The sequence below is a fragment of the Periplaneta americana genome, chromosome 3 (genome assembly GCF_040183065.1).
Source record: "Periplaneta americana isolate PAMFEO1 chromosome 3, P.americana_PAMFEO1_priV1, whole genome shotgun sequence".
NCBI classification, from domain to species: domain Eukaryota; kingdom Metazoa; phylum Arthropoda; class Insecta; order Blattodea; family Blattidae; genus Periplaneta; species Periplaneta americana.
The window spans coordinates 138,336,911-138,358,252 of NC_091119.1; the positions used below are offsets into that span (position 1 = coordinate 138,336,911).

A 21,342-nucleotide genomic window follows, 5' to 3' on the forward strand; every position below is an offset into this window, starting at 1 on the left:
TATTCTACATAATAGAGAAAAAGTATGGGGAATGGGGGAGTTGGCTCTGATTTGTATTAAATTACCATTATATGTTTTTATTTCAAATAAAGACCCAATAACTAATTGTTTAGTCAACTGTCCGAAGACAGGTCTGAACCTCACAGTGACACCAACAAGGCACCATTTATGAGGTAACTAGGCCAGGAGATAATGGGATAGGGTGACTAGTTCCTTTCCCCCTCATTGCATATATCGTCAATTAGCTAGATAATTATTACACTAATCAGACTTCAGATAGATGCATATAAACAAATGTTCTTCCTCTGATACATATCGTCAAGTGAGATGTACTGCCTATTAATAGATGTACAAGTACATATCAGCCAGAACCTCAATAATAAAGGTTTATTTAAAATTTAATTTAATGCGCAACATTCCCAGGTAAACTGACTCACTAATGCTCGAAATTAACGAAATATTCTAATAGTTCAGGAGAAATAGTTTTATGCGGCCATGTCCAAAACCAATTTTATAGCATTAACAAAAAAAACATCAACATAGCCTAAGGGCAATACTATACTATACACTTACTGACTTTTAAGGAACCCGGAGGTTCATTGCCACCCTCACATAAGCCCACCACTGGTCCCTATCCTGAGCAAGATTAATCCAGTCTCTATCATCATATCCCACTTCCCTCAAATCCATTTTAATATTATCTTCCCATCTACGTCTCGGCCTTCCCAAAGATCTTTTCCCCTCCGGCCTCCCAACTAACACTCTATATGCATTTCTGAGCCTAAGGGTAAATTCTGCCAAATACCCCCTCACAAAAGTAAAGATAAATATCTCCACTCAATAAGCTATCACTTTTTTTTTTCGGCACTTAAGTGAATTGGAAGTCAAGGCAATGACAATAATAACTTCAGACCACACTGCTGTTACTGCTATAACTACTAATAGTAATAATTGTTGTTGTTTAGTGAACTGTCCGAAGACAGATTGAAACCTCACAAGTGACGCCAATAAGGAAACACTCATGAGGCAACTAAGACCGGAGATAGTGGGGTAGGGTGGTCAGTTCCTTTTCCTCTCAATTGCATACATCGCTGACTAGTAACATATTTCACTAATTAGACTTCAGATGTATACAAATAATTTTTCCTCCTCTGACACATTTCGCTAAGTGAGATGTACTACCTGACAATAGATGTACATATCAGCCAGAACCTCAATTAGAGGTAAATAAATATAGGTAATAATAATAATAATAATAATAATAATAATAATAATAATAATAATAATAATAATAATAATAACAAAAACGATTCTTGGCTATAATATTCGTAATACAGTGAAACCTGTTCAAATCGGAACCTGAATAATCCGGAATCCTGTCTATTTCGGAACAATTTATTGGTCCCGGCGAAATTTGTATGTATTATGTGTAATTTTTCCTGAATAAAACGGAAACTGTCCAATGCGGAAACGGAAACTGCCTGCTACTGTTCAAAATGGAAACAATATTTTGTAACAGCGTGTAATTTCAAGGAATATACGAAATATGTAGGTCACTAAGATAAAAACAAGTTTTCTTTGCAAAATTCAATAGGGTACGAGGGTGTGTTGGCCTGTCGGTCATAAATTTTATTACCCTGTTACTAGGCAGACAAGTCCCTTCAAAGATTTTCAATGCTTCACACCCGTATACTGTCGTAGCTAAACAGAGCAAAAGTGTAGTGATTTTCAGGTAAAAAAAAAAAAAAAAAAAAAAAAAAAAAAAAAAAAAAAAAAAAAAAAAAGTTGCATAAAATGTGGCATTAACATTAAGTGATGAAGTAAAAGTTATCGAGATAAAGGAAAATTAGAAACAAAGTCTATGCAAAATAATATTGAAGTATAGTTGTGGAAAACTCAGGTGTGACACTTTAAAAAATAAAGATAATGATGAGTGAGTGGCATGCGGCCAATATTAGTAACACAAAAGGAACCAGAAAGCAACTGTTTATGTGGAAATAAATGAACTGTTGTGGGAGTGGGTTCTTCATGACCTTTCAAAGAACAAGCCAATTTCTGGAGCTATCGTGCAAAGCAAGCTATTGAACTGGGTAAGAAATTGAATAAACCAGAATTCAAGGCTTCTAATAGATTGCTCCTAGTCCAATTAATTAATAATGTGCAGTGATATGCAGTACAGTATTAGAGTATAGTGTTAGATATTAAAAAGAATGAGATTAGTAAACTTTAGTAATGTTTAATGGCTAATGAGTGAATTACGATAATATTTATACAGAAAATGAGATTTTAATCAAGACGATTCACCAACGTAATGAGCGACAGAAAGCTGATTTAATGTGATGAGTGTTAAATGGAATATTTTGTACTTCTTGCAGTTTGGGACATGCCATTTTGTTTTTCATGTATATGAATGACAAAATATTCCATTTTAATGTCACACCTGAATAATATGGAAACCTGTCCACAACGGAAAAAAAATTAGGACCATGTCACTTCTGTCTTGAACAGGTTTCACTGTACCAAAAAGAAATTACACACATTTTAGACAAAGTGAAATATAAATTTTATTTATATAATAATGACATCATAACACAAGCACACCATATTTAAGTCCGTATTATGCTGCCTCATTGTCATTACATACCCTGAAATTGAACACATCCATAATTTTGCATTAACCACTAAAGTATTTACGCGATTATAATACACACCTTTTTTCACCTTGAAAGCCGAGGTCTGTATTATATTTGAGGGCACATTATTTTCTCGTCTTTGGCGAAGTATTTATCATGTTCATTTCTGACAACAATCATTAATACAAATATTATTTTTAACTACGCAGTGTCCACTTCCTTAAATTTGGGGGTGGGGGTGGGAGGGAGGGAAACCTGACTTTACCCTGACCAACCAGTGACCTGAATGAAGAAAGTCAAGCTCTCTGCTCTGGATGATTTCCTCCTCCGCCTCCCCCAGAAAAAAGAAAGCCAGAAAACCCAGCCTCCACTATTCCCACAGCTGCCTAGCTTTAATTTTTCTTTTTATATTATTTTACAAACTTCATGCAAATTACAAAACAATGTTTTAATTAAAAACCAAAACAGCAGAAGTTGAATAGCTGCCAAGAATAACATGATACAAAACAAGTGATACTATGTCACCACAAAAGTTCTTACTTCAATTCTAAGAGATTAGAAATAATACAATTGGAAAATGTAACCTGCTTAGCCATAATGGTGTTATTTCTCAAACTTTAACAACGAAAACCTGAAATAAATTAAATATATTGCATAAGTGGAGCAGAAATATGAATGCATTCATACAGTTTAAGTGATCTTATGAATTCATTTGTGTTGCACACCTGAAAAAAATGCTATTATAACTTCGGTTATGCCAGGTTAGAGCATAAAATTTTCCCCTGGAGTGTCACTGGAAAAATTTCCTTGCTTTTCAAGAATTACAAAGATATCCATGATCAAATTTAACTTCCTTAACTTCTTCCCAACTACCACTGACTTTTTAGAATGTGGACACCCTGCTATGGCAATGACTTAAAAGAAAAAATTGTATTCTGAGATTTTACGTATACAAATTTTAACAACTGCGCGTGTTTAAACAAACCAAAGAAATGTACCAATAATTACAGAAGAAAAGGTGGCATGACGTCATTGTCAGTGTTCTGACATCAACCCAGATCTGTTGACTGGAAGTTCCAGTTCTAACACTGCAAGTGAGGATTAATGTGATGTATAGCTAGAGGTAAGGGTGTCTTTATAATCTGCCTTGATAATATAACTTCAATTTTGAGTGGTTTTTAGCACAGATGCATACTATATTTGTCAGTAGTTTTCCTTCTGGATTTTAGGATAAAAAAAATGGTGTGCGTATTATATTCGAGTAAATACAGTAATTATTTATCTGATGGCCACTAAATAATCTGCAATTCACTTTCAGTTGAATGTGGCCGACATCAATGGATGGAGAAATACCTAGTAGCCTTTAGTTTGTGAATTTATATCTAGATAAGTAATAATTTCCTTCACGTATATTCTAGACATATACAAATCATACAGAACAGAAAACTAAACCACGTAAAGATAATCTCTATACAAATATGAAGATAGTAAAACCTCCACAAAATGAAGCTCTCTCTACATAAATATGGAAACACTGGATTCCATGATTGAAATATTTATAAATGGATATGTTCTACTCAGAATTTACAAACAACCCAAAACTATCAAAGAGAGTGACCCATTGTAAGTGAAATCAAACCTTACATCATAACAGTAAAAACGCAATATTACAATTTTTTCATTATAGTAATTTATGAAATTTGGTGCATCTTCACTCTAGCAAAGAAAATTTTTTACTGTCAAATATTTATTGTTAGTATAATTCTATGGTTCAGTGCAAAAACCCTGCAAGCATTGTATGAGGGGCAGTCAAATGAAAACAGGTCACCATGTGTATCTCTCATGGCGGGCAAGTTGGTACTACTGGAATTTGACTGCTGAACTGACATCTGGTGATGACTCACGAAAGCACAGTTACAACCTCTGCTTACACACTAGTCGTTCGTTTATTGTGCTGGAAGTGAGGTTAGAGATACATGTGTTTGTCCAACATCACTAATGGAGGCAGGTAAAGAAGAATGGCAAGGTGTAGTGCGACTTTTGACTGCTGAAGGAGTAGGAGAACGAGAAATCCATTGTCGCATGTCTGCTGTTTACAGCGAACATAGCAGGTCACATTCGCATGTACTGGAATGGCACAAAAAATTCCAAGAGAGACGCGTGTCACTGTAGGACGATGCTCACCCAAGACAGGCTCATCGTGCCATCACTCCTGCTGTTATTGCTGAGGATGGTCTTATACAGGGAAATCGATGGAACACTGTGGAAGAACTTCGTCGTTCAGTGGGAATAAGTCACAGTTCCATACACATCATTGCAACGAAGCACCTGCATTACCGAAAAATCTGCGCGCAATGGGTTCCACATCAGTTGACGGAGAAACAAAAAACAAACCGAATGGCTGCTTCACTGGGTCACTTGCAATGATACCATGAGGAGGAGTACGCATTTCTGTCTCATATTGTCACTGGGGACAAATTGTGGTGTCACTACTTTGAACCAGAGAGCAAACAGCAGAGACAACAAAGAAAACACATGGATTCTCCCCCACCGAAAAAGTCCAAAGCAATATACACAAGTTCCGGTAAAGTCATGTTGACATTCTTCTTCGATTCTAGGTGTCCTCTACTTGTTGAATTTCTCGAGCCTGGGGCCACATCAATGCATAGCGTTATGAAGAAACTTTACAGAAACTGAGACACACCACTAAGTCAACATGCCCTGGAATGCTATGTAACAATGTTAGCGTTCTTCATGATAATGCCTGCCCACATACTACCAACTCCATGAGGAATATGATTCAGAGATTTGGTTGGGAAATGATTCAACATCCCCCTTACAGCCCAGATCTATCCCCATGCGAGTTTTACATTTTTGGAGAGTTGAAGAAAGACATTCATGGACTTCATTTTGCATTGGACGAAGATATGTGTCACTGGGTAAAGAACTGGTTCGGTAGACAGCCCACAAGCTTTTTCAAGAATGGGATTGATTGTCTTGTCTCGCAGTGGGATAAATGTATAAACACTTTTGGAGATTACTTTTGAGGTAATAAATGTTCTATTATACATTTTGGCATCAGACCTGTTTTCATTTGACTGCCTCTCATACATAATGATAATGCAGTATGGTATCATCTATCTTCCATCTCTTTGTGAATACTTAGTATTTTGATTGACATTGTGGTTTTCGGTAAGTTATGTGAATTCTTAGAAATTTGTGTTTGAGTCTCCGCCGGTAACTTATCTTTTATTATAATTATTATGCTAATAAATGGGACATTTTCGCTCATAAAGAGTATCTTCAGGTCCTTACACGAGATTAAATTTGAACACTAATTATATATATATATATTCATGCACAGAGTAGTAAAATCCAATGTGAATTGTGCAAACCATGAAGTATAAAACATAAAAATTACTCAATCATAAGCTACATATTTAAAAAATCTATTCCCAAAATATAAATATAAAATTCAACAAGATAAAACTTTAGTGAGTTGCTAATTGATGTTTGATGCAGTAAGGCTGCCTCTAACAAACGAACAACAAAACAACTTGTTTCTAGACAGCAAGAATATATGCTGCATCACACAATTAATGGCTATAGCATCTACATCAAATTCTAACATGGATCCATTCACGTAAACCATACATCTTACTACTAATAAATTATACTTACAACTTAAGAATTGTAAACATACATATATAACTGATTTTAATGCAATGACTAATAACATAACTGTGTATCTATAATGGTTACTCCTTACAAGAAATAATATGCACATATTTTAACTCACTTATGCTTTATCCTTCAAATTTTATAATTCTCGATGAATTTTATAATTATATTTTGAGACTGAATTTTGAAATATGTAGGATTAATGAGTAATTTCTATCTTTCATACTTTAAGTTTTGCAATTCATATTGGCTTTTGCATTATACTCAGTAAATAGGGATAAATGAACTGGCAACTCTGCTTCATTATCTCTTAGCTTAGTTGCCTCATGACATTCCTTATTGGTGTCACTTATGAGGTCTTTGGACTAAACAACAACTGTGAAAAATATGTATGATTAGTTTTCAAATATAATCTCATGTAAGAACATGAAAATGTCCTTTATGAGAGAAAACATTCAGTAAGCACTGAGCATGCACAGTATTCAGGTGGCCCAAATTCTGTTTCTGAATCTGTACATACTTATAACATAGCTCTCTCTCTCTGTATGTAAATACTGTCAGCCTTGGACATTGGTGTCACATTTGAGGACTGGTTCGAACCGATCTTGATAGAACACTTATCATGCTGTGTTCTTACTCCCCTTCCCTCCCTAACCCTGATTTCTTACCAATTCTTAAGTGTGGTCAGATTATATATATTCAGTATCAGTGATGGAATCATGTCTTATCAAATCAGTGTGAACAAGTTAAAAACTATTATATCATGTGTAATGGGAGAAGAGTTGTTTTGCTGTTTAGAAGGGGAGAACATGCTGTACATTTTATGTTATGTTCTGAAGTCCTATTACTTATTAGACATTAATAAATTTAATATACAGCATTACTTCTTATGGAATAAAGAACATGCTACATTAAAATGTACGAGAAATTAGAAATTAAATGTTGTTTGTATGCAATCTACTACTTTCGAAGAAAATTTATCTACCTGAAATTTATGTAGAATACTAAATATGATCCAGAACATGCAAATCTATTAAATGATCTTAAGAAATGTAGACAACATGATGGAATATTACTGGTTAGTTATGCAAGTTCTTCGGAACTCGAATGTGATCTAAAACAGTTCAGTGACTGAGAAACAATAAAAAGGTTTATGATTAAAGCTGCCAAATTAATCTGTCCAAGTAAAATAAAAACTTCGATAGTATTACATTATCTAGGAGCATTCCTAACTATCTGCCACTGATCGCCTTAGTGATTATGATATGGTGATGCAGGTCACAGTTTATATTGCCCATAATGCTCATTGCTGTTATATATGTTCACAGTAACTGTCAGTTCTCCATCCTTAACTCTTTTCAACTTGTCTCTTTTTTTTTTTTGTCATTCCTTACACAGTTCTTGCTTCTTCAGACAGAGTTTATATTCATTTGTCTTCCTGCTGTGGATTTCCCCATATATTGCTCCACTTAACACAGTTCATGTGTATGCTTACAAAGGTCTTCCAAGCAACTATACAGTATACATGATGAGAATTAACAGCATAACCGAAAGTGTGATATGTCACGGTACTGCAGTGGAAAATGAAATCACTTTAGAAAAAAATTTTGTAATGCTTTTGTGTTGGAAATGTAGTGACAACGTAGAATCACAAAGGAAATTTTAATCTGTCAGTTGGTGTGCTGCGTGAAAGTGTTTTTGTATGTTTATCATAACTGACTGACCGTAACTTACAGTACAAATAACTATAGTGTTTTTAAATTATTTAGAACATTAGGATACTCCAACTATTTTCATGTTTACTTCAATGAAAGACCAAAGTAAGGTATACAAAAAAGAAGGCTTGGAAAAAAAAAATACATGTCCAAATTGTGATACAAAATATACGTTTCTTTAGGTGTTTTTCAAGTGTTTGGAATATGACAAGGTCTCCAGCAAGCTGTAGACTGAAACAGTGGATATTTGAAACATTATTTTAATGGAGTAAGGCAACTTAAACTATAAAGAAACATATTTCTTCCACAAAAACATTCTCACATTAATTTTAAAAAATTCACCTTGGTATGACATTTTCATGGAATCACTGTAATAAATTATAAGTTACTGACAGAACCTCAAACACAAATTTCTAAGTGGATACTTAGGCCTACACAAGTCACAATTAAGATGTATGGTAAATAAAAGGTTTAGATCCATTTTAATAGCATTATGCAACTTTTTGAGAGTTACAGGATTTTTGCACTGAACCACAAAATTTTATAGTTGGTCTGTTTCCAATGATTAGGTATTGCCTTGTGTATTAACGCTCTTGCTTCCCAGTAGAGTTCTGAATAAAATCCTACAGTACCTAAAAAGCCTAAATGTACCATAAACTCCTAAAAACTATGTTTTTGCCTGAAAAGTATCTTTTAGTATTTTGCATATATTTAAAATAAAAAATGCCAGTATTAAAAATGAAAAAATACGCAAAGAACTACAAAAATGCCATTAAAAACGTATAAACACTGGTCTGGCAAGTTTGTTACATACTGGTCTTAGAAGGAGAGGGAAGAACATTTTACCTAATTTCCTGGAACCGAAGTTCATTTGGAAAAGTCCATCCTAGCGTAAGAGGGGTGATAGATTGTTCAGGTTAGGCGAAAGTTTACAAATTAGTTTCGCGTCAATGCATCCTCGTTATGCAAAATGAAACTGACCAATCAACAACCAGTCTCTTTCACTTATAGAATTTGAGTCTTCAGTTTATTAGCCCTCATTGTCAACACCAGTTCTTTGTACATAAATTCCACCTAAACGGAATATTTACTGAATTAAAATTATTAATTGTTAATTTTATATAAACTCTTGGAAGTCCTAAATCTCTCTGTTTTCAGCACCTAGAAATCTGTTCCCTAATCATCACTGTTATTCCAAAACCTCGTAAATACAATGACTGCTGAAATTGAGTTTCAGGCTTAACAGTTGCAAAATATCAATCCTCAATGGTTTATGACTACTTATAGAAGAATGAGCATACATTTACCGCAAATGACAAAATATAAAACCATGTACATTGGAATAACAGCATACCTGTTAATAAAAAACTTCGTATAGTAAGTTAATGTTTGGATATACGAGTTTTTGATGCTTTATTCTGTTAACACAAAATGTGGTAAATAGTCGATGCGAGGCAATGGTAGTTATATTTTATGACAGCACCTGCTTACACTCCATTAATATTTTTGTTCTTACTGAAAAATGCTTTGTGGAGTTAACATGTTTTGGTATAACAGCAATGATATGTATATATTTAAAAATTATAATTTGCTAAAATTTTGTATTGTAAACAATGTAAAAATTACTTTTCAGAAACATTTAACAAATTTACATACATGAGATCTTATTAAGACCACTAGCAAGATACACATTATTGAGCCACAAGATGATTGAGGACATTAATAAAAACAAATGTGAAAGATGCTATGAACAAAATCACCATTTACAGAAATGGAAGCTAAATTAACTTCTAATTTACAAACCATCGAGAGAAAGGGCTATAGGACACAGCTAACACCTCGTTAATCCCAGTGGAGAAACAGGCCAAATAACAAAACTGTCAAGTATATAGGCTCTCTTAAACAAAGATGTTTATCCTAAAAAGTAATTTATGTGCTATCCAGGTGTAGCAACTTAGAAAATTAGAAATAATACATAATATTAAGAGATTTTATTTACATTTGTACATACGCAAAATTTGGACAAAGTACCCATTTGAAAATAATTTCCATTACAGTTTTTGTAGTGCACTATATTGGAAACAAACGATATTGGATGCCCACTCAATCCAAACCTATTTGAATCAATAGCTCTGTACTAAAATTGATAATTTCAATTTATGAAAGAAGGTTGAGGAGGAAGATCCAGTTTCTCGTATCTCTAAATACGTCAAAACAAAATAGGTAAAATGCAGCAATTTTAATTACGAACTTTGCAAAAGTGGAGATTTTACTTTCATGCTCTACTCCCAAACTGCTAAATGTACAACCACCATGCTGTAGTTTTATAGGTGCACTCCTCCTGTTTATTTTAAACATTAAGTTAGTTGTTAATATATTATATTTAAAAAACATATTCTTATTCAATGTGCTTTAAATGTGACTATATGCACATATAATTTTTATGTCAAGATTAAAACACTGAGGCAATGGGAAAATAGTATTACAACATCTCAGTTCTTTGTTACATAATAATTATACTTTATTTTAGCGTTTGATAGCAGAATGGAAGAACTGAATGTCAGAAACTTAGAAAAAAAAAAAAAAAAAAATTGAAGCACTGAATCCCAAAATGCATGAACAAAATTTTAAGTAAATGAAATAAGCTTAAAAAAATAATACTGCAGCTATAATATTCACTTTCGCACGTTAAATAACATAAAATTCACAGTAGCTTTAGCTTTAAGGGTGAATGTGATGTATCCAACTACTGAAAACTTGAAATCGGGCACAGGGGGGAACAGTTATGCTGGTGCCTGTGGAAGTTTAAGTATGTATTTCTTTGTACTTTTTTTTTTAAAAGGAAGAAAAATAATCCATGCACTAACAGGACGAAAAGAATTACTACGTAATTCTTGAAATGAACAACCATGTATCAAATAGGTATACCACAAATTTCCTACTATTTACGTAATCTTATTACTGGTCACATGCAAAATATGTGACATATAAAATTTTGCTTCTTGTTCTAATTGTAAACTTTGGAAAGGATTTCAGTAGTCAGATGTACATTTGTAAGAGTAATTAAAAGATAGCCTGTATCAATAATTACTATTACTACGAGACAAAAATTGTTAGTAAAAAATATAAAAGCGGTAACATTAAATCTCACTCAACATTTACACACTGCAAGACAATCCACAAATCAAATAATGATAGGAAGCTTTCCCCGTGGAGTTGTTAAACGCGGTGCAGTGGCAATACCTCTTTGGTACATTGGGCTGTTCTGTGTGCCTCGCACAAGTCTGGGTATTGTCCTTGATGTTTTTGTTGTAGACTGCTGACCTGTCACATTTTTCCTTGGAGGTTTTATCGGTGTCGCCCGTGACTGTGGAGTACTTTTAATAGCTGTACCTGGAGTTGGAAATAACTTTGACGGAATTTTGGAAGGTGTCTTCAAAGGTGTTACAACTTGCATGTTGCGTTCACGCAGACAACGTCCAGGTACAACTGAACTACGGCAAGTCCCTTCCTGATTCAATACTTCCAGATGATCCTGTAACAGTAATTCAAGTTTTTCACATATTCCACACACACCATCCCAAAAAAACAAGACTTTCTGGAATGGAAATAAGAAGCAGTGAGAGTCACTGAAACCTGATCTGCACAACTGCAGAGTTTCTTATACGTAAATAATTTTACAGTTTATAACCAAATATTCTACACATTTCAACATCATATTTTCAAAATTGTATAATTCCTAACCATTAGTTTTCTGTATGTTATTGTTCGAGTTGTACACTTTCGCCAAAACTGCTATGATTAAAACAAAATGGAAATGTCAAGTAGGAACAAATATAAATTATTTTAATTTATATCTCAAGTAAGTTAAAACAGGAAAACTTGAATTAAGATATCAAATGAAATTCAAGGCAAATTATTAAATAAAGTATATTTTTTAATCTCTCTTTTAAAACAAGATCTATACTTAATAATAAAACCATTAAATGTAACAATTCTAATCCTCTGCTAACAATGAGTAACTATATTAATCTTAAAATTTGTTTTATTTTGAGAGTTGGCTCTGCTGGATCCTAATCTGGTCATGTGATACCTTTCACTATTTTTATGCAGTTCCCAAATATACTGCATACAATCTATTATCTATATGGAAAGTCTGTAAAACTGTTAAAATGTTAATGATCATATGAATGTAACAATAATGGCTAATGTACAAGCAAGATTTTATGTGAAGTAAGTTTACAGAAATACCAAACTGAAATAGTTAAAGATTATGAAGCCGAAAGACTGAAGTAAAAGAAAATAAGTGTGACTCTGAAGAGGTGAAACAAAAGAAATTGTAGTGATTTAATATTTCCTCAAAATATCTGGCAGAATTCTTTAATATACTGTCTTAATTCTTAAGAGTTTGTATTCCGGACTCGATCAAAGAAAATTTTAAATTCTCGACATAAAACACTACAAAATAGATTTTCTGAGCATGCTGAAGCCAATAGCCATAGTTAACACATGGCAAGAAAATAACTGTTCAATAGGAAAATGGTAACAGAATGAAAAGTTGAACAAAAAAATAACCAAGACCTTAGAAAAATCATGTTTGAGAAGGCTGTAATCATTATTGGACTTATCTTTTCGCCCATTTTTTAATTGATCCTACACACAAGGCAACTTTATTTTTTAACTTACAAGTGAACGTCAATCTGTATTTTAATATGCAGAAAGGATTTCAGTGCAATCTCATTACCAAATTCAGGGAAATGTTTGACAGAAACAGACCACTTATGGAAGTTTTCGAACTTTTATCTGCATTAGTGGTGAAAATTTCAGAAAACCATTATTAGTAACAGTATCATGTAATTAAGAAATTATTAACAGCAAGAACCACTGCCATCAGCAAGAGTAAGAGGAAAATTATTTAGTTTTGGTGTGGTTTATTCCAAATTAACAAATAGATGTGGCACCAAAAAACCTTAGAATTATGCTTTATTTCAGTCTTTGAGACCCAAAGCAGAAGTGATGTGCTGTCACTACCAGTCAAGGATCTGCAGCCACCTACTAGTGCGATTCAAATTTGTTCAAAACTTTAAAGTTGACATATTTACAGTACTAACATTACACATGGCTTCATGACTGCTGGTGTGACAAATACATAGTGGTCAAAGTGACATTTGCCAGTTTTAACTAACAGACGATATTTTGCGCAAAAATCATCTTGAATTGTTCACTTGTCCCACTATTTGTCAACACTGTATTCACTAGCCTTTTAGTCCACTTTCATTCCTCAGCCAAGAAACCACTTCAAAAACTGAAAACCATTAGTTCCTTCATAAACAAGTGGAAGAAGAATTTTTAAACCGAACTAAGGAACTGAAGGACATGCGAAAATTAACAATTTTAAATATGTATGGGGAGTGAATACTTTAGTTGTAGAGTTTTGATGATATATTGTGATTGAGCTGAAAATAAATGTTACACATTTTTTTTTTAACTGAAGACTATAATTGGCTGTTGGCTTATTGAAGAATAATTCTCATAATGTGTAATGCTTTGGAAATGTTAATTTCAGAGTTGGGATCTAGATGCTTCTTATACTTCAGTACTTGGGAGTATCAAGAGTGACTGATACTTTTAGTTTAAGCATTGAGATAACAGACATTGCAACGAACATTCGAATTAACACATGTTGAATACCAGTTCACACGAGCATATTGTTTCGTGACATTTTTATCAGCAGCAACATGGAAGTTGAAGCTTTTTTATTTATTCTACGCTATAAAATTAATAAAATAACTTCAGTCACTCGCATTTTATATCAAGAAATCCATAATTACTCAAATATTCTTTCTGTACTGCAATACTATACTAATGATGTGATTACTATTTAAAATATGGACTTTTCATCCATAAATAAATAAAGTTCACTTATGAATACCGTACAATAAAACTACTTACAACTTTTCCTACAAATTATTTCCCATATAAACTAAAATATTTTACTACAGGTTTCATTCAATCTAACACACAAACTTCTTACGCAGAATCTTTAGCTGAATATATTCCTACACATGCTGTCAATAAAAGGCATTATCATTGTCTAAATCAGTCTACAAGATACATCACAACTAATATGTATGTACTGCAAACATGTACAGGAAAATTCTTAATGCTGCATGAATATATAATAATTAATGTAACTAATAGTAGCTTTATGATCTATCACAAATAGCATAGTTACTTTTACAAGGATTTTAGAACATTTTGAAACCAAAACTGGCGATATGACACTCAGGAACTCAGCGCCATTTATTCCTGAAGAAACACTCGAGAAGTTAATATCAGATTCTTCTGGTACTTTTTATACCTGTCATCTTCACTCTGCAAATTCACGACAATTCTCCAATAAATTTTTCTTGAAAGTGACAAATCTTGAGAGAATTTACATACAGTACTGAATAGATTCCTGTTCTTAATAAAAGGTCTACTGAGGGAGTCTAGTAATGGGGGGGGGGAAAAAAAAAAAAAAAAAAAAAAAAACTACTTTACGTGCAAAAGAACAAACAAGTGATGCATTCAATACATAATACAAAGTGGAAAGAAGAATGTTAATACAAGTAAATGAAGTATTTTGATGTTATTAAGGTAAGAGATAAACAAGACAAGATTGTTTTTGTATATAAAAAAACTTTAGCTGTTTGACAGTAAACAGATTTATTGAAGTTTTATTCCCCTGATTCCTAACTTAAAACACAGTGGAGTTTCAATTAATGTTGTTAACTTCATCACAAAACTGTGACAGACCATCTCGATTATAAAATAATTTAAACACATGTCACAACAACAATTTGTTTCGAAAATCAAATCTAGCCATAAATTTTAGATTATTACTTTGAACAAGATAATGTTTTACAAGAAATATCTTTTAACATCGTAATATGTTGTTTTCTAATGCCAGGCATTTGACAAAGTCATTTGACCTCTTGCACTCCAATATTTTTCAAAGATATCATGGTCAGCCACTGAAGCACAGATTTTGAGATGTTCCGAATCCATTGCTTGGTTTGAGTTGCACAATGGACAGTTAAGGAACTGATATATTCCAATTCTATGCAGGTGTTTGGCCAGTCATGGCCTGTTGCCAATCTAAATGCAGCTACAGACGATTTTCGTGGTAAATCGGGAATTAACTGTGGATTATGATGCAGAGAGTTCCATTTTTTCCCTTGGGATTGTGTTATCAAATTTTGTTTGTTGAAGTCTAAGTATGTAGATTTAATAAATCTTTTCACAGAATAATACGTAGATTTAGTAACAGGTCTGCAAGTAGGAGTGCTGCCCTTCTTTGCTAAAGCATCCGCATTCTCGTTTCCCAGGATTCCACAATGGGATGGTATCCATTGGAATACAATTCTTTTATTGAGTGATATTAATTGAGAGAGCATTTTAGTTATTTCTGCTGTTTGAGATGAAGGTGTGTGTTTAGATACTATTGATAGAATAGCTGCTTTGGAGTCTGACAATATAATTGCATTCTTAAATTTATTGATGTGGCATAGAAGATTCCTGAGACTTTCACTTATTGCAATGATTTCTCCATCAAAACTTGTTCCATATCCAAGAGATCTATAAAGTGAGAAGAGACAGCATGTAACACCTGCACCGGCACCTTGTTCTCTGGAGATCAAGTATCCATCAGTGTATAAATGAAGCCAGTTTTGTGGAGGGTACCTAATATTAATTGTCTCTAAAGACAATTGTTTCAGCATTTCAGTGTTTACTTCTGATTTCAGTATTTCTTCTGTTAAATTTAGATTATATTCTATATTTAATAGAGTTACAGGGTTTGGTTTAATTTGTAAGTTTTCTTTTAAATTCGGGATATTGATTTTCTGTTTTAATTCTTGAACAATGGATATGAAACTTTTTTTAGTTTTCAATCTACAAAGAGGACTGTATGAATGCCAATTGTTTCCTGGTAATCTGATGTTTTTCATACTGAATCAGTGTTTTAACATCGTAATATTGATTTTGTAATAACAAATGAACTATTAAATCCAGTACATTTTTTACAGGTCCAACATAAAAACTCAATTGTGCTCTGAAATTCCAGAACACAATCTCGTGTTTCGATTTCATCATATCACAGGTTTCCATTACTTCAATTTTTTTACAGATAGTATTGCTACGGAGTAATTCTAACAAGTTGTTTTATATTTATATTTTCCATCAAAATGACATTGTGCAGGGAATTTTGTATACATAGGTGATCTGCCTCAAAATATTAAATAAAGAAACTTAATTTATTGCGTTTTTATGGCATTTAATAACATATGAAAAGGTATTTTAAGACTATATGGAAGAACGAATTAAGTCAATTTAGTAAAACTTTCATAAGAGAACTTACTTCATAGTTAAGCCATATTTGAGTATATAGCACAGTATTCAAATTAGTAGCATATATTTATTCTTGAAGAATGCAAGACTGTTTGTAGGAAACAGCTGCTTACAGCCAAAGGTGGCTGATACATTACATTTGAAAACTCCAATCCAGAAAATTTTACGAAATTGACTTACCTTGTTCTTATCATGTGATCTTCATTTAATAACATGCGATTATTTTACAAAATATTTTGCTAGTGATGTACGCAATGGAGAGAGAAAGGAACTGGCTACCTTACCCCATTGCCTCATAAGTGGTGCCTTCTTGGTATCACTCGTGAAGTTCAGACCTTCTTCGAACAGTTTACTAAACAAACAATTTTGCTGAATAATAGGAAACCTCATAACGAAATCTTTGTTGATTGTGGTTCCTTTCTTTGCTAAAAAGTATGCATTTTCATTTCCGTCCAATCCATACAGAGAGAAGGTAACCAATATAAAGCAACTACTTTTGTCTGTTTTTGTAGAAACTTAGTTTGGTACATATTTTTTTCATGCTCTTATCTTCTGAAGTTAATGAAACAATAGCTTGAATTGCAGATTTTGAATTACAAAATATGGCTCCTTTGGAATTTATTCTGTAAATTGTACAGATCAGTATTAATAGCTTCTAATTCATCATGTAGTGTGTACAGTGCCTCTTAGTGTGAGGTAAAGGCAAAGAACACAAATACCTGCTCCAGCAATATTACTGTGTCTCAGAGATTCATCTGTGTAAATGTGTAACCACTCTGATTTTGGATAATAATGTATCTATAGTTCCTAATGCCAGTTATTTTATTATTTCTTTATTTGTATTCTTTTTCTTTATATTTTCTAAAAGTTGAAGATTATACTGCATATCAATGTATTCAAGTGGGAATTGTGGTAACAATTTTCTGAAACAGATGGAGCACTACAATCCTTTTATATAATTTTTACTTCTTGAATAAACACAGACTGCATTATTAAATTTCTGTTGTATTGGTCATAGCTCCTCCAAATAGTTATCATGTGGCAGACGAATTAATTTCTCACACAATAATAGACCCAGTTTTATCATTTCACACAAAATAGGGCTATTTCTGTAATAATTTTCATAGCTGTTATTGATATTGATTTTACAGCTCCTGTGATTATTTTAAGGGCTTGATATTCAATAGTTTTTACTTTTGTAAATGTGTTGCAGATATTGTAATACATTCTAAACTAGAAGTGTAAACAGAATTTAATTGCTGAAGTAATAAGTTGGCACCTTTTACTTCTTCTACACTTTTGTTGTAACACAGTGGTTGTAAGATAAGGTGTTGCTGGAATGTGAATTTATAATACAGATTAAACCCTTGCAGTTAAGAATTTCATTTACACTCACTTCCGTTATAACAGAGGTTTAATATCTGTATATGCAGTATTTAATATTGATCCCCATGTTGTAGTTTCTAAATGCTTCAATATACAGAATGATTCTTGAAGATCATGCGATATTCTAGGAATTGATTTTTGATATCACAGTGAAGATGAAAGTTCATATAAATCATCCTGAACTTCGCTTGAGTGTTTAGAATTATACTGTACTGTAAATCACTCACACTGCTTGGAAAAATGGAGAGAATATTCCATAAAAATTTGCAACAAACTGCAAATTGGAACTAGTGACGACAATTCTGCTTGATTTATTACTAGTATACATACTACACTGATGCACACAGTTCACTCCTACATGACTATGTGCATTGGTGTAGAAGATGGGACTTTGAAAGCCAGCTTTAATACAAATTTTCCTGGTGACTAATAATGTGAACGTACCTTAATATATTTATTATACATCCAGTAAAATTGTTCTATATATTTAAATGCTTATACATTCATAACTTCCACGTTCATGTTCAACTTTCAGGAGGCTGTAACTTAGTCAATTTTAAACAAATAATCTGGGAGGAAAGTCATTTTCCAACATATACCCACACATGGCAAGTTTCACCATGCAATGGGATTGAAAGAAAGAGGTGGAAGATTCCTCATGCCCTTATAGTCCGGATTTAGCACAATCAGACCTTCACATCTGACTTGTTTATATTTCTCTACCTGCTGAGGAGATCTAAAAATGTGCGCAATTTGAGGGATGGCTTTGACATGAAGTCATGAATAATTTACCTTATAAGTAAAAACAAATTGGATGACAAATCTATTACAGAAGGGAAGGAAAGAAAGTCTATTACACCAAAAACGTTTATCAGCTTTATACAAGGTATTCGGAAATTGCCAGGCAAGAACAGCACTGCAGCCCTTAGTCAACTTTATGGTCACTAATTAGAGATATAGGCCTACTGTGGTTAGTGTAAGTCGATCAAACGCAGCATACACTGCCACAAACATATTATAAAAGTGTAAATGCATGCTATTTCTAATGTGCAGGGATAGAAGCAAAAATAACAAAAAATCAGGATATGTGGAGTATGCCTGCTGGTACAACAGTGAGGAGTATTAAACATATGTAATGTCAGAATTTGTACTATTCCTACAATGTACGAGGCGCGTCCATAAAGTAACTTTCCCACTCGTCCCACAGCTAGCAAACCATATGTTGCGTGAAGCGACTGCATGTACGTGAAAGTGTAATGTCCTGGCATGGTGCATGCGCTAGCAGAACTTCCAGAGTGCTCTCAGTAGCTTTGTTTCATTGGTTGAAGATAGACATTCCTATTCCAGTTCCCGCTGCATGTGAAGTGCGATCAATGATAAAGTTTTTGAATGCAAAGGGCATAGCGCAGATTGAAATTTATCGTCAGCTGTGTCAGGTCTATGGGTCTAACGTCATGAGCAAGCAGACGGTGCGTTGCTCCACAAGGTCGTCTGTGATGATGGTTGGCCTCCCATTGCGCTCCTCGTCATGCACATTTTGGCGTCTTGCAGCAGCAACGCACCATCTGCTTGTTCATGACATTAAGCCCATAGACCTGGCACAGCTGATGATAAATTTCAATCGGCGCTATGCCCTATGCATTCAAAAACTTTATCATTGATCGCACTTCACATCGCTGCAGGAGCTGGAATAGGAACGTCCATCTTCAACCAACAAAACGAAGCTACTGAGAGCACTTAGGAAGTTCCGCTAGCGCATGCACATGCCAGGACATAACTATCACGTACACGCAGTCGCTTCACGCAACATATGGTTTGCTATAGTCCCGTCGCTCTAATTTCCGGCAGCCAATCGCGTTGCAGGTCGGCTATATTTAAACATGTGCGTATTGTGATTCACTGATTCATTTCTTAAGGCTCGATAAATACTTAATATAATCACCCGCCATTTTAGCTCTTTAGTTGACGTTCGCAGAAAGCACACGAAGACGTTATTTGCCGCTCAATTATTTGCTGAATTACATTGCGTTTGATTTATTATCATAGGAGTTACAACATGATAATGTTTAACGGTGTTGCAAATAGATTCCTCGTATGGTAGCTCAGCAACGTAAGAACAAAAATGGCGAATGATACTACCTACCTAGACTTTATAGAGCCTTCACTTTCTAAGATGTAAGCAAAGAGGCGAAGTCACGCCGGAAATAACAGCATCGGGACTATAGCTGTGGGACGAGTGGGAAAGTTACTTTATGGACGCGCCTCGTAATATCAGTGTGCCACAAATTTCCTGCTATGTTTATATAATTTCTAAATAACACTTCTGACATCATCAAAGCAATTTCAAATGCAGGGGCTCAATTCAGGGCATTCAGACATATTTAGACCAGGTAAGTTCATATTCCAAGTTTACATGTCTTGATTCTCTTATCTTGAGTAGCATGTTCCAAACACAATGTGCATACAATTAGAATTCCAAAAATAGAGTTAAAGGAGATAAAGGCAAAAGAAATTATTATAAGGACAAAAGAATATAAAAATAAGAATGAGAACAAAAAAAAAAGTGTTGTAAAAAAAAAAAAAAAGAGGAACAAAAGAGGACTAGGACAATACTAAACTGAAAACAGTTTATCTATTTTCATTTTACTATTTTTTAATTAAACAGTTATATTATTTTAAAACTTTCTTCATTAAAATAAAAATGTAAATTAATCCACTAACATTTGCACATAAAAACTTTCCTATAAATAAAGATCATTTCATGAATATTTCATGTGAAAGTTTTGCTAGAACAAGAAATTGATGGGTTAAGAAAAGATGCCTTGAAGTTATCTTTCTAATCCAACCACACATTGATCTAGAACATGCTTGCAGCACATTTAGCAACATTACTGACATCCCACCACCTGGAAAAAAGAAACAGCGTGTCTACATTAAGAGAGAATTAACAAACCACATGCAGAGTCAGGCAGAGCAGTTGCACCAGCCTCAGAAACAACTATTAGGCCATTCTGAAAATAGAAACATCATTATACAAGCATGTTAAATTTTAGGCTTCCACAGGGATTATGTTCAAAAGCAGACTTTTGAGTGTTGTGTGTTATAAAATTTAACATCTCCAATGTTTCGGAACTACATCAGATCAAATTAGTAGGCCTACAATCTGAAAGGTCACCTACTCGATTGAGTGCATTATATTCAGTTACTACAAACAACTGAATGGGGCATATATGCTTCTTCTATAATATAGAAGAGATTAATCGGGGATGCTCTGGTTTTGCAGAAGCCATTCCCCACCAAGAGATGGCATGATCACCAAGAATAGTGCGTCTACATTTTCGGCATGCACAAGCAATGAGTGACACTGCAGTTTCACTTTACTTGTGAGAAGTAAGTTGGTGGTGAAAGTTGTAATCTTAAAAGTTTAAGTTAAGTTTAAAGTGCTCCGTGTAGGCTACTATTGTAATGACTTATTCATTACTTGAACGTCCTTATCTATACAATACATACATAAGAAAACAAAAATGTTGTGCAGC

At 33.6% G+C, this 21,342-nt stretch overlaps 1 protein-coding gene across 8 annotated transcripts in view; it reads right to left on the minus strand.

Annotated features, from left to right (window-relative positions):
* Positions 1–21,342, minus strand: part of LOC138696559 (protein regulator of cytokinesis 1-like) — a 72,763-nt gene that overhangs the window by 17,373 nt on the left and 34,048 nt on the right. For 2 of the 8 annotated variants that reach the window (XM_069821664.1, XM_069821661.1), the window contains one exon: positions 1,316–11,564. The exons of 1 other annotated variant lie outside the window; for it this stretch is intronic. In XM_069821664.1, coding sequence (XP_069677765.1) covers positions 11,214–11,564 — 351 coding nt within the window. In that variant the 3' untranslated portion in view covers positions 1,316–11,213. Of the gene's footprint in view, positions 1–1,315; positions 11,565–20,450; positions 20,713–20,759; positions 20,818–21,342 lie in introns of those variants that run through there. 5 more of the 8 variants (XM_069821670.1, XM_069821668.1, XM_069821666.1 and 2 more) reach the window with 4 other exon arrangements.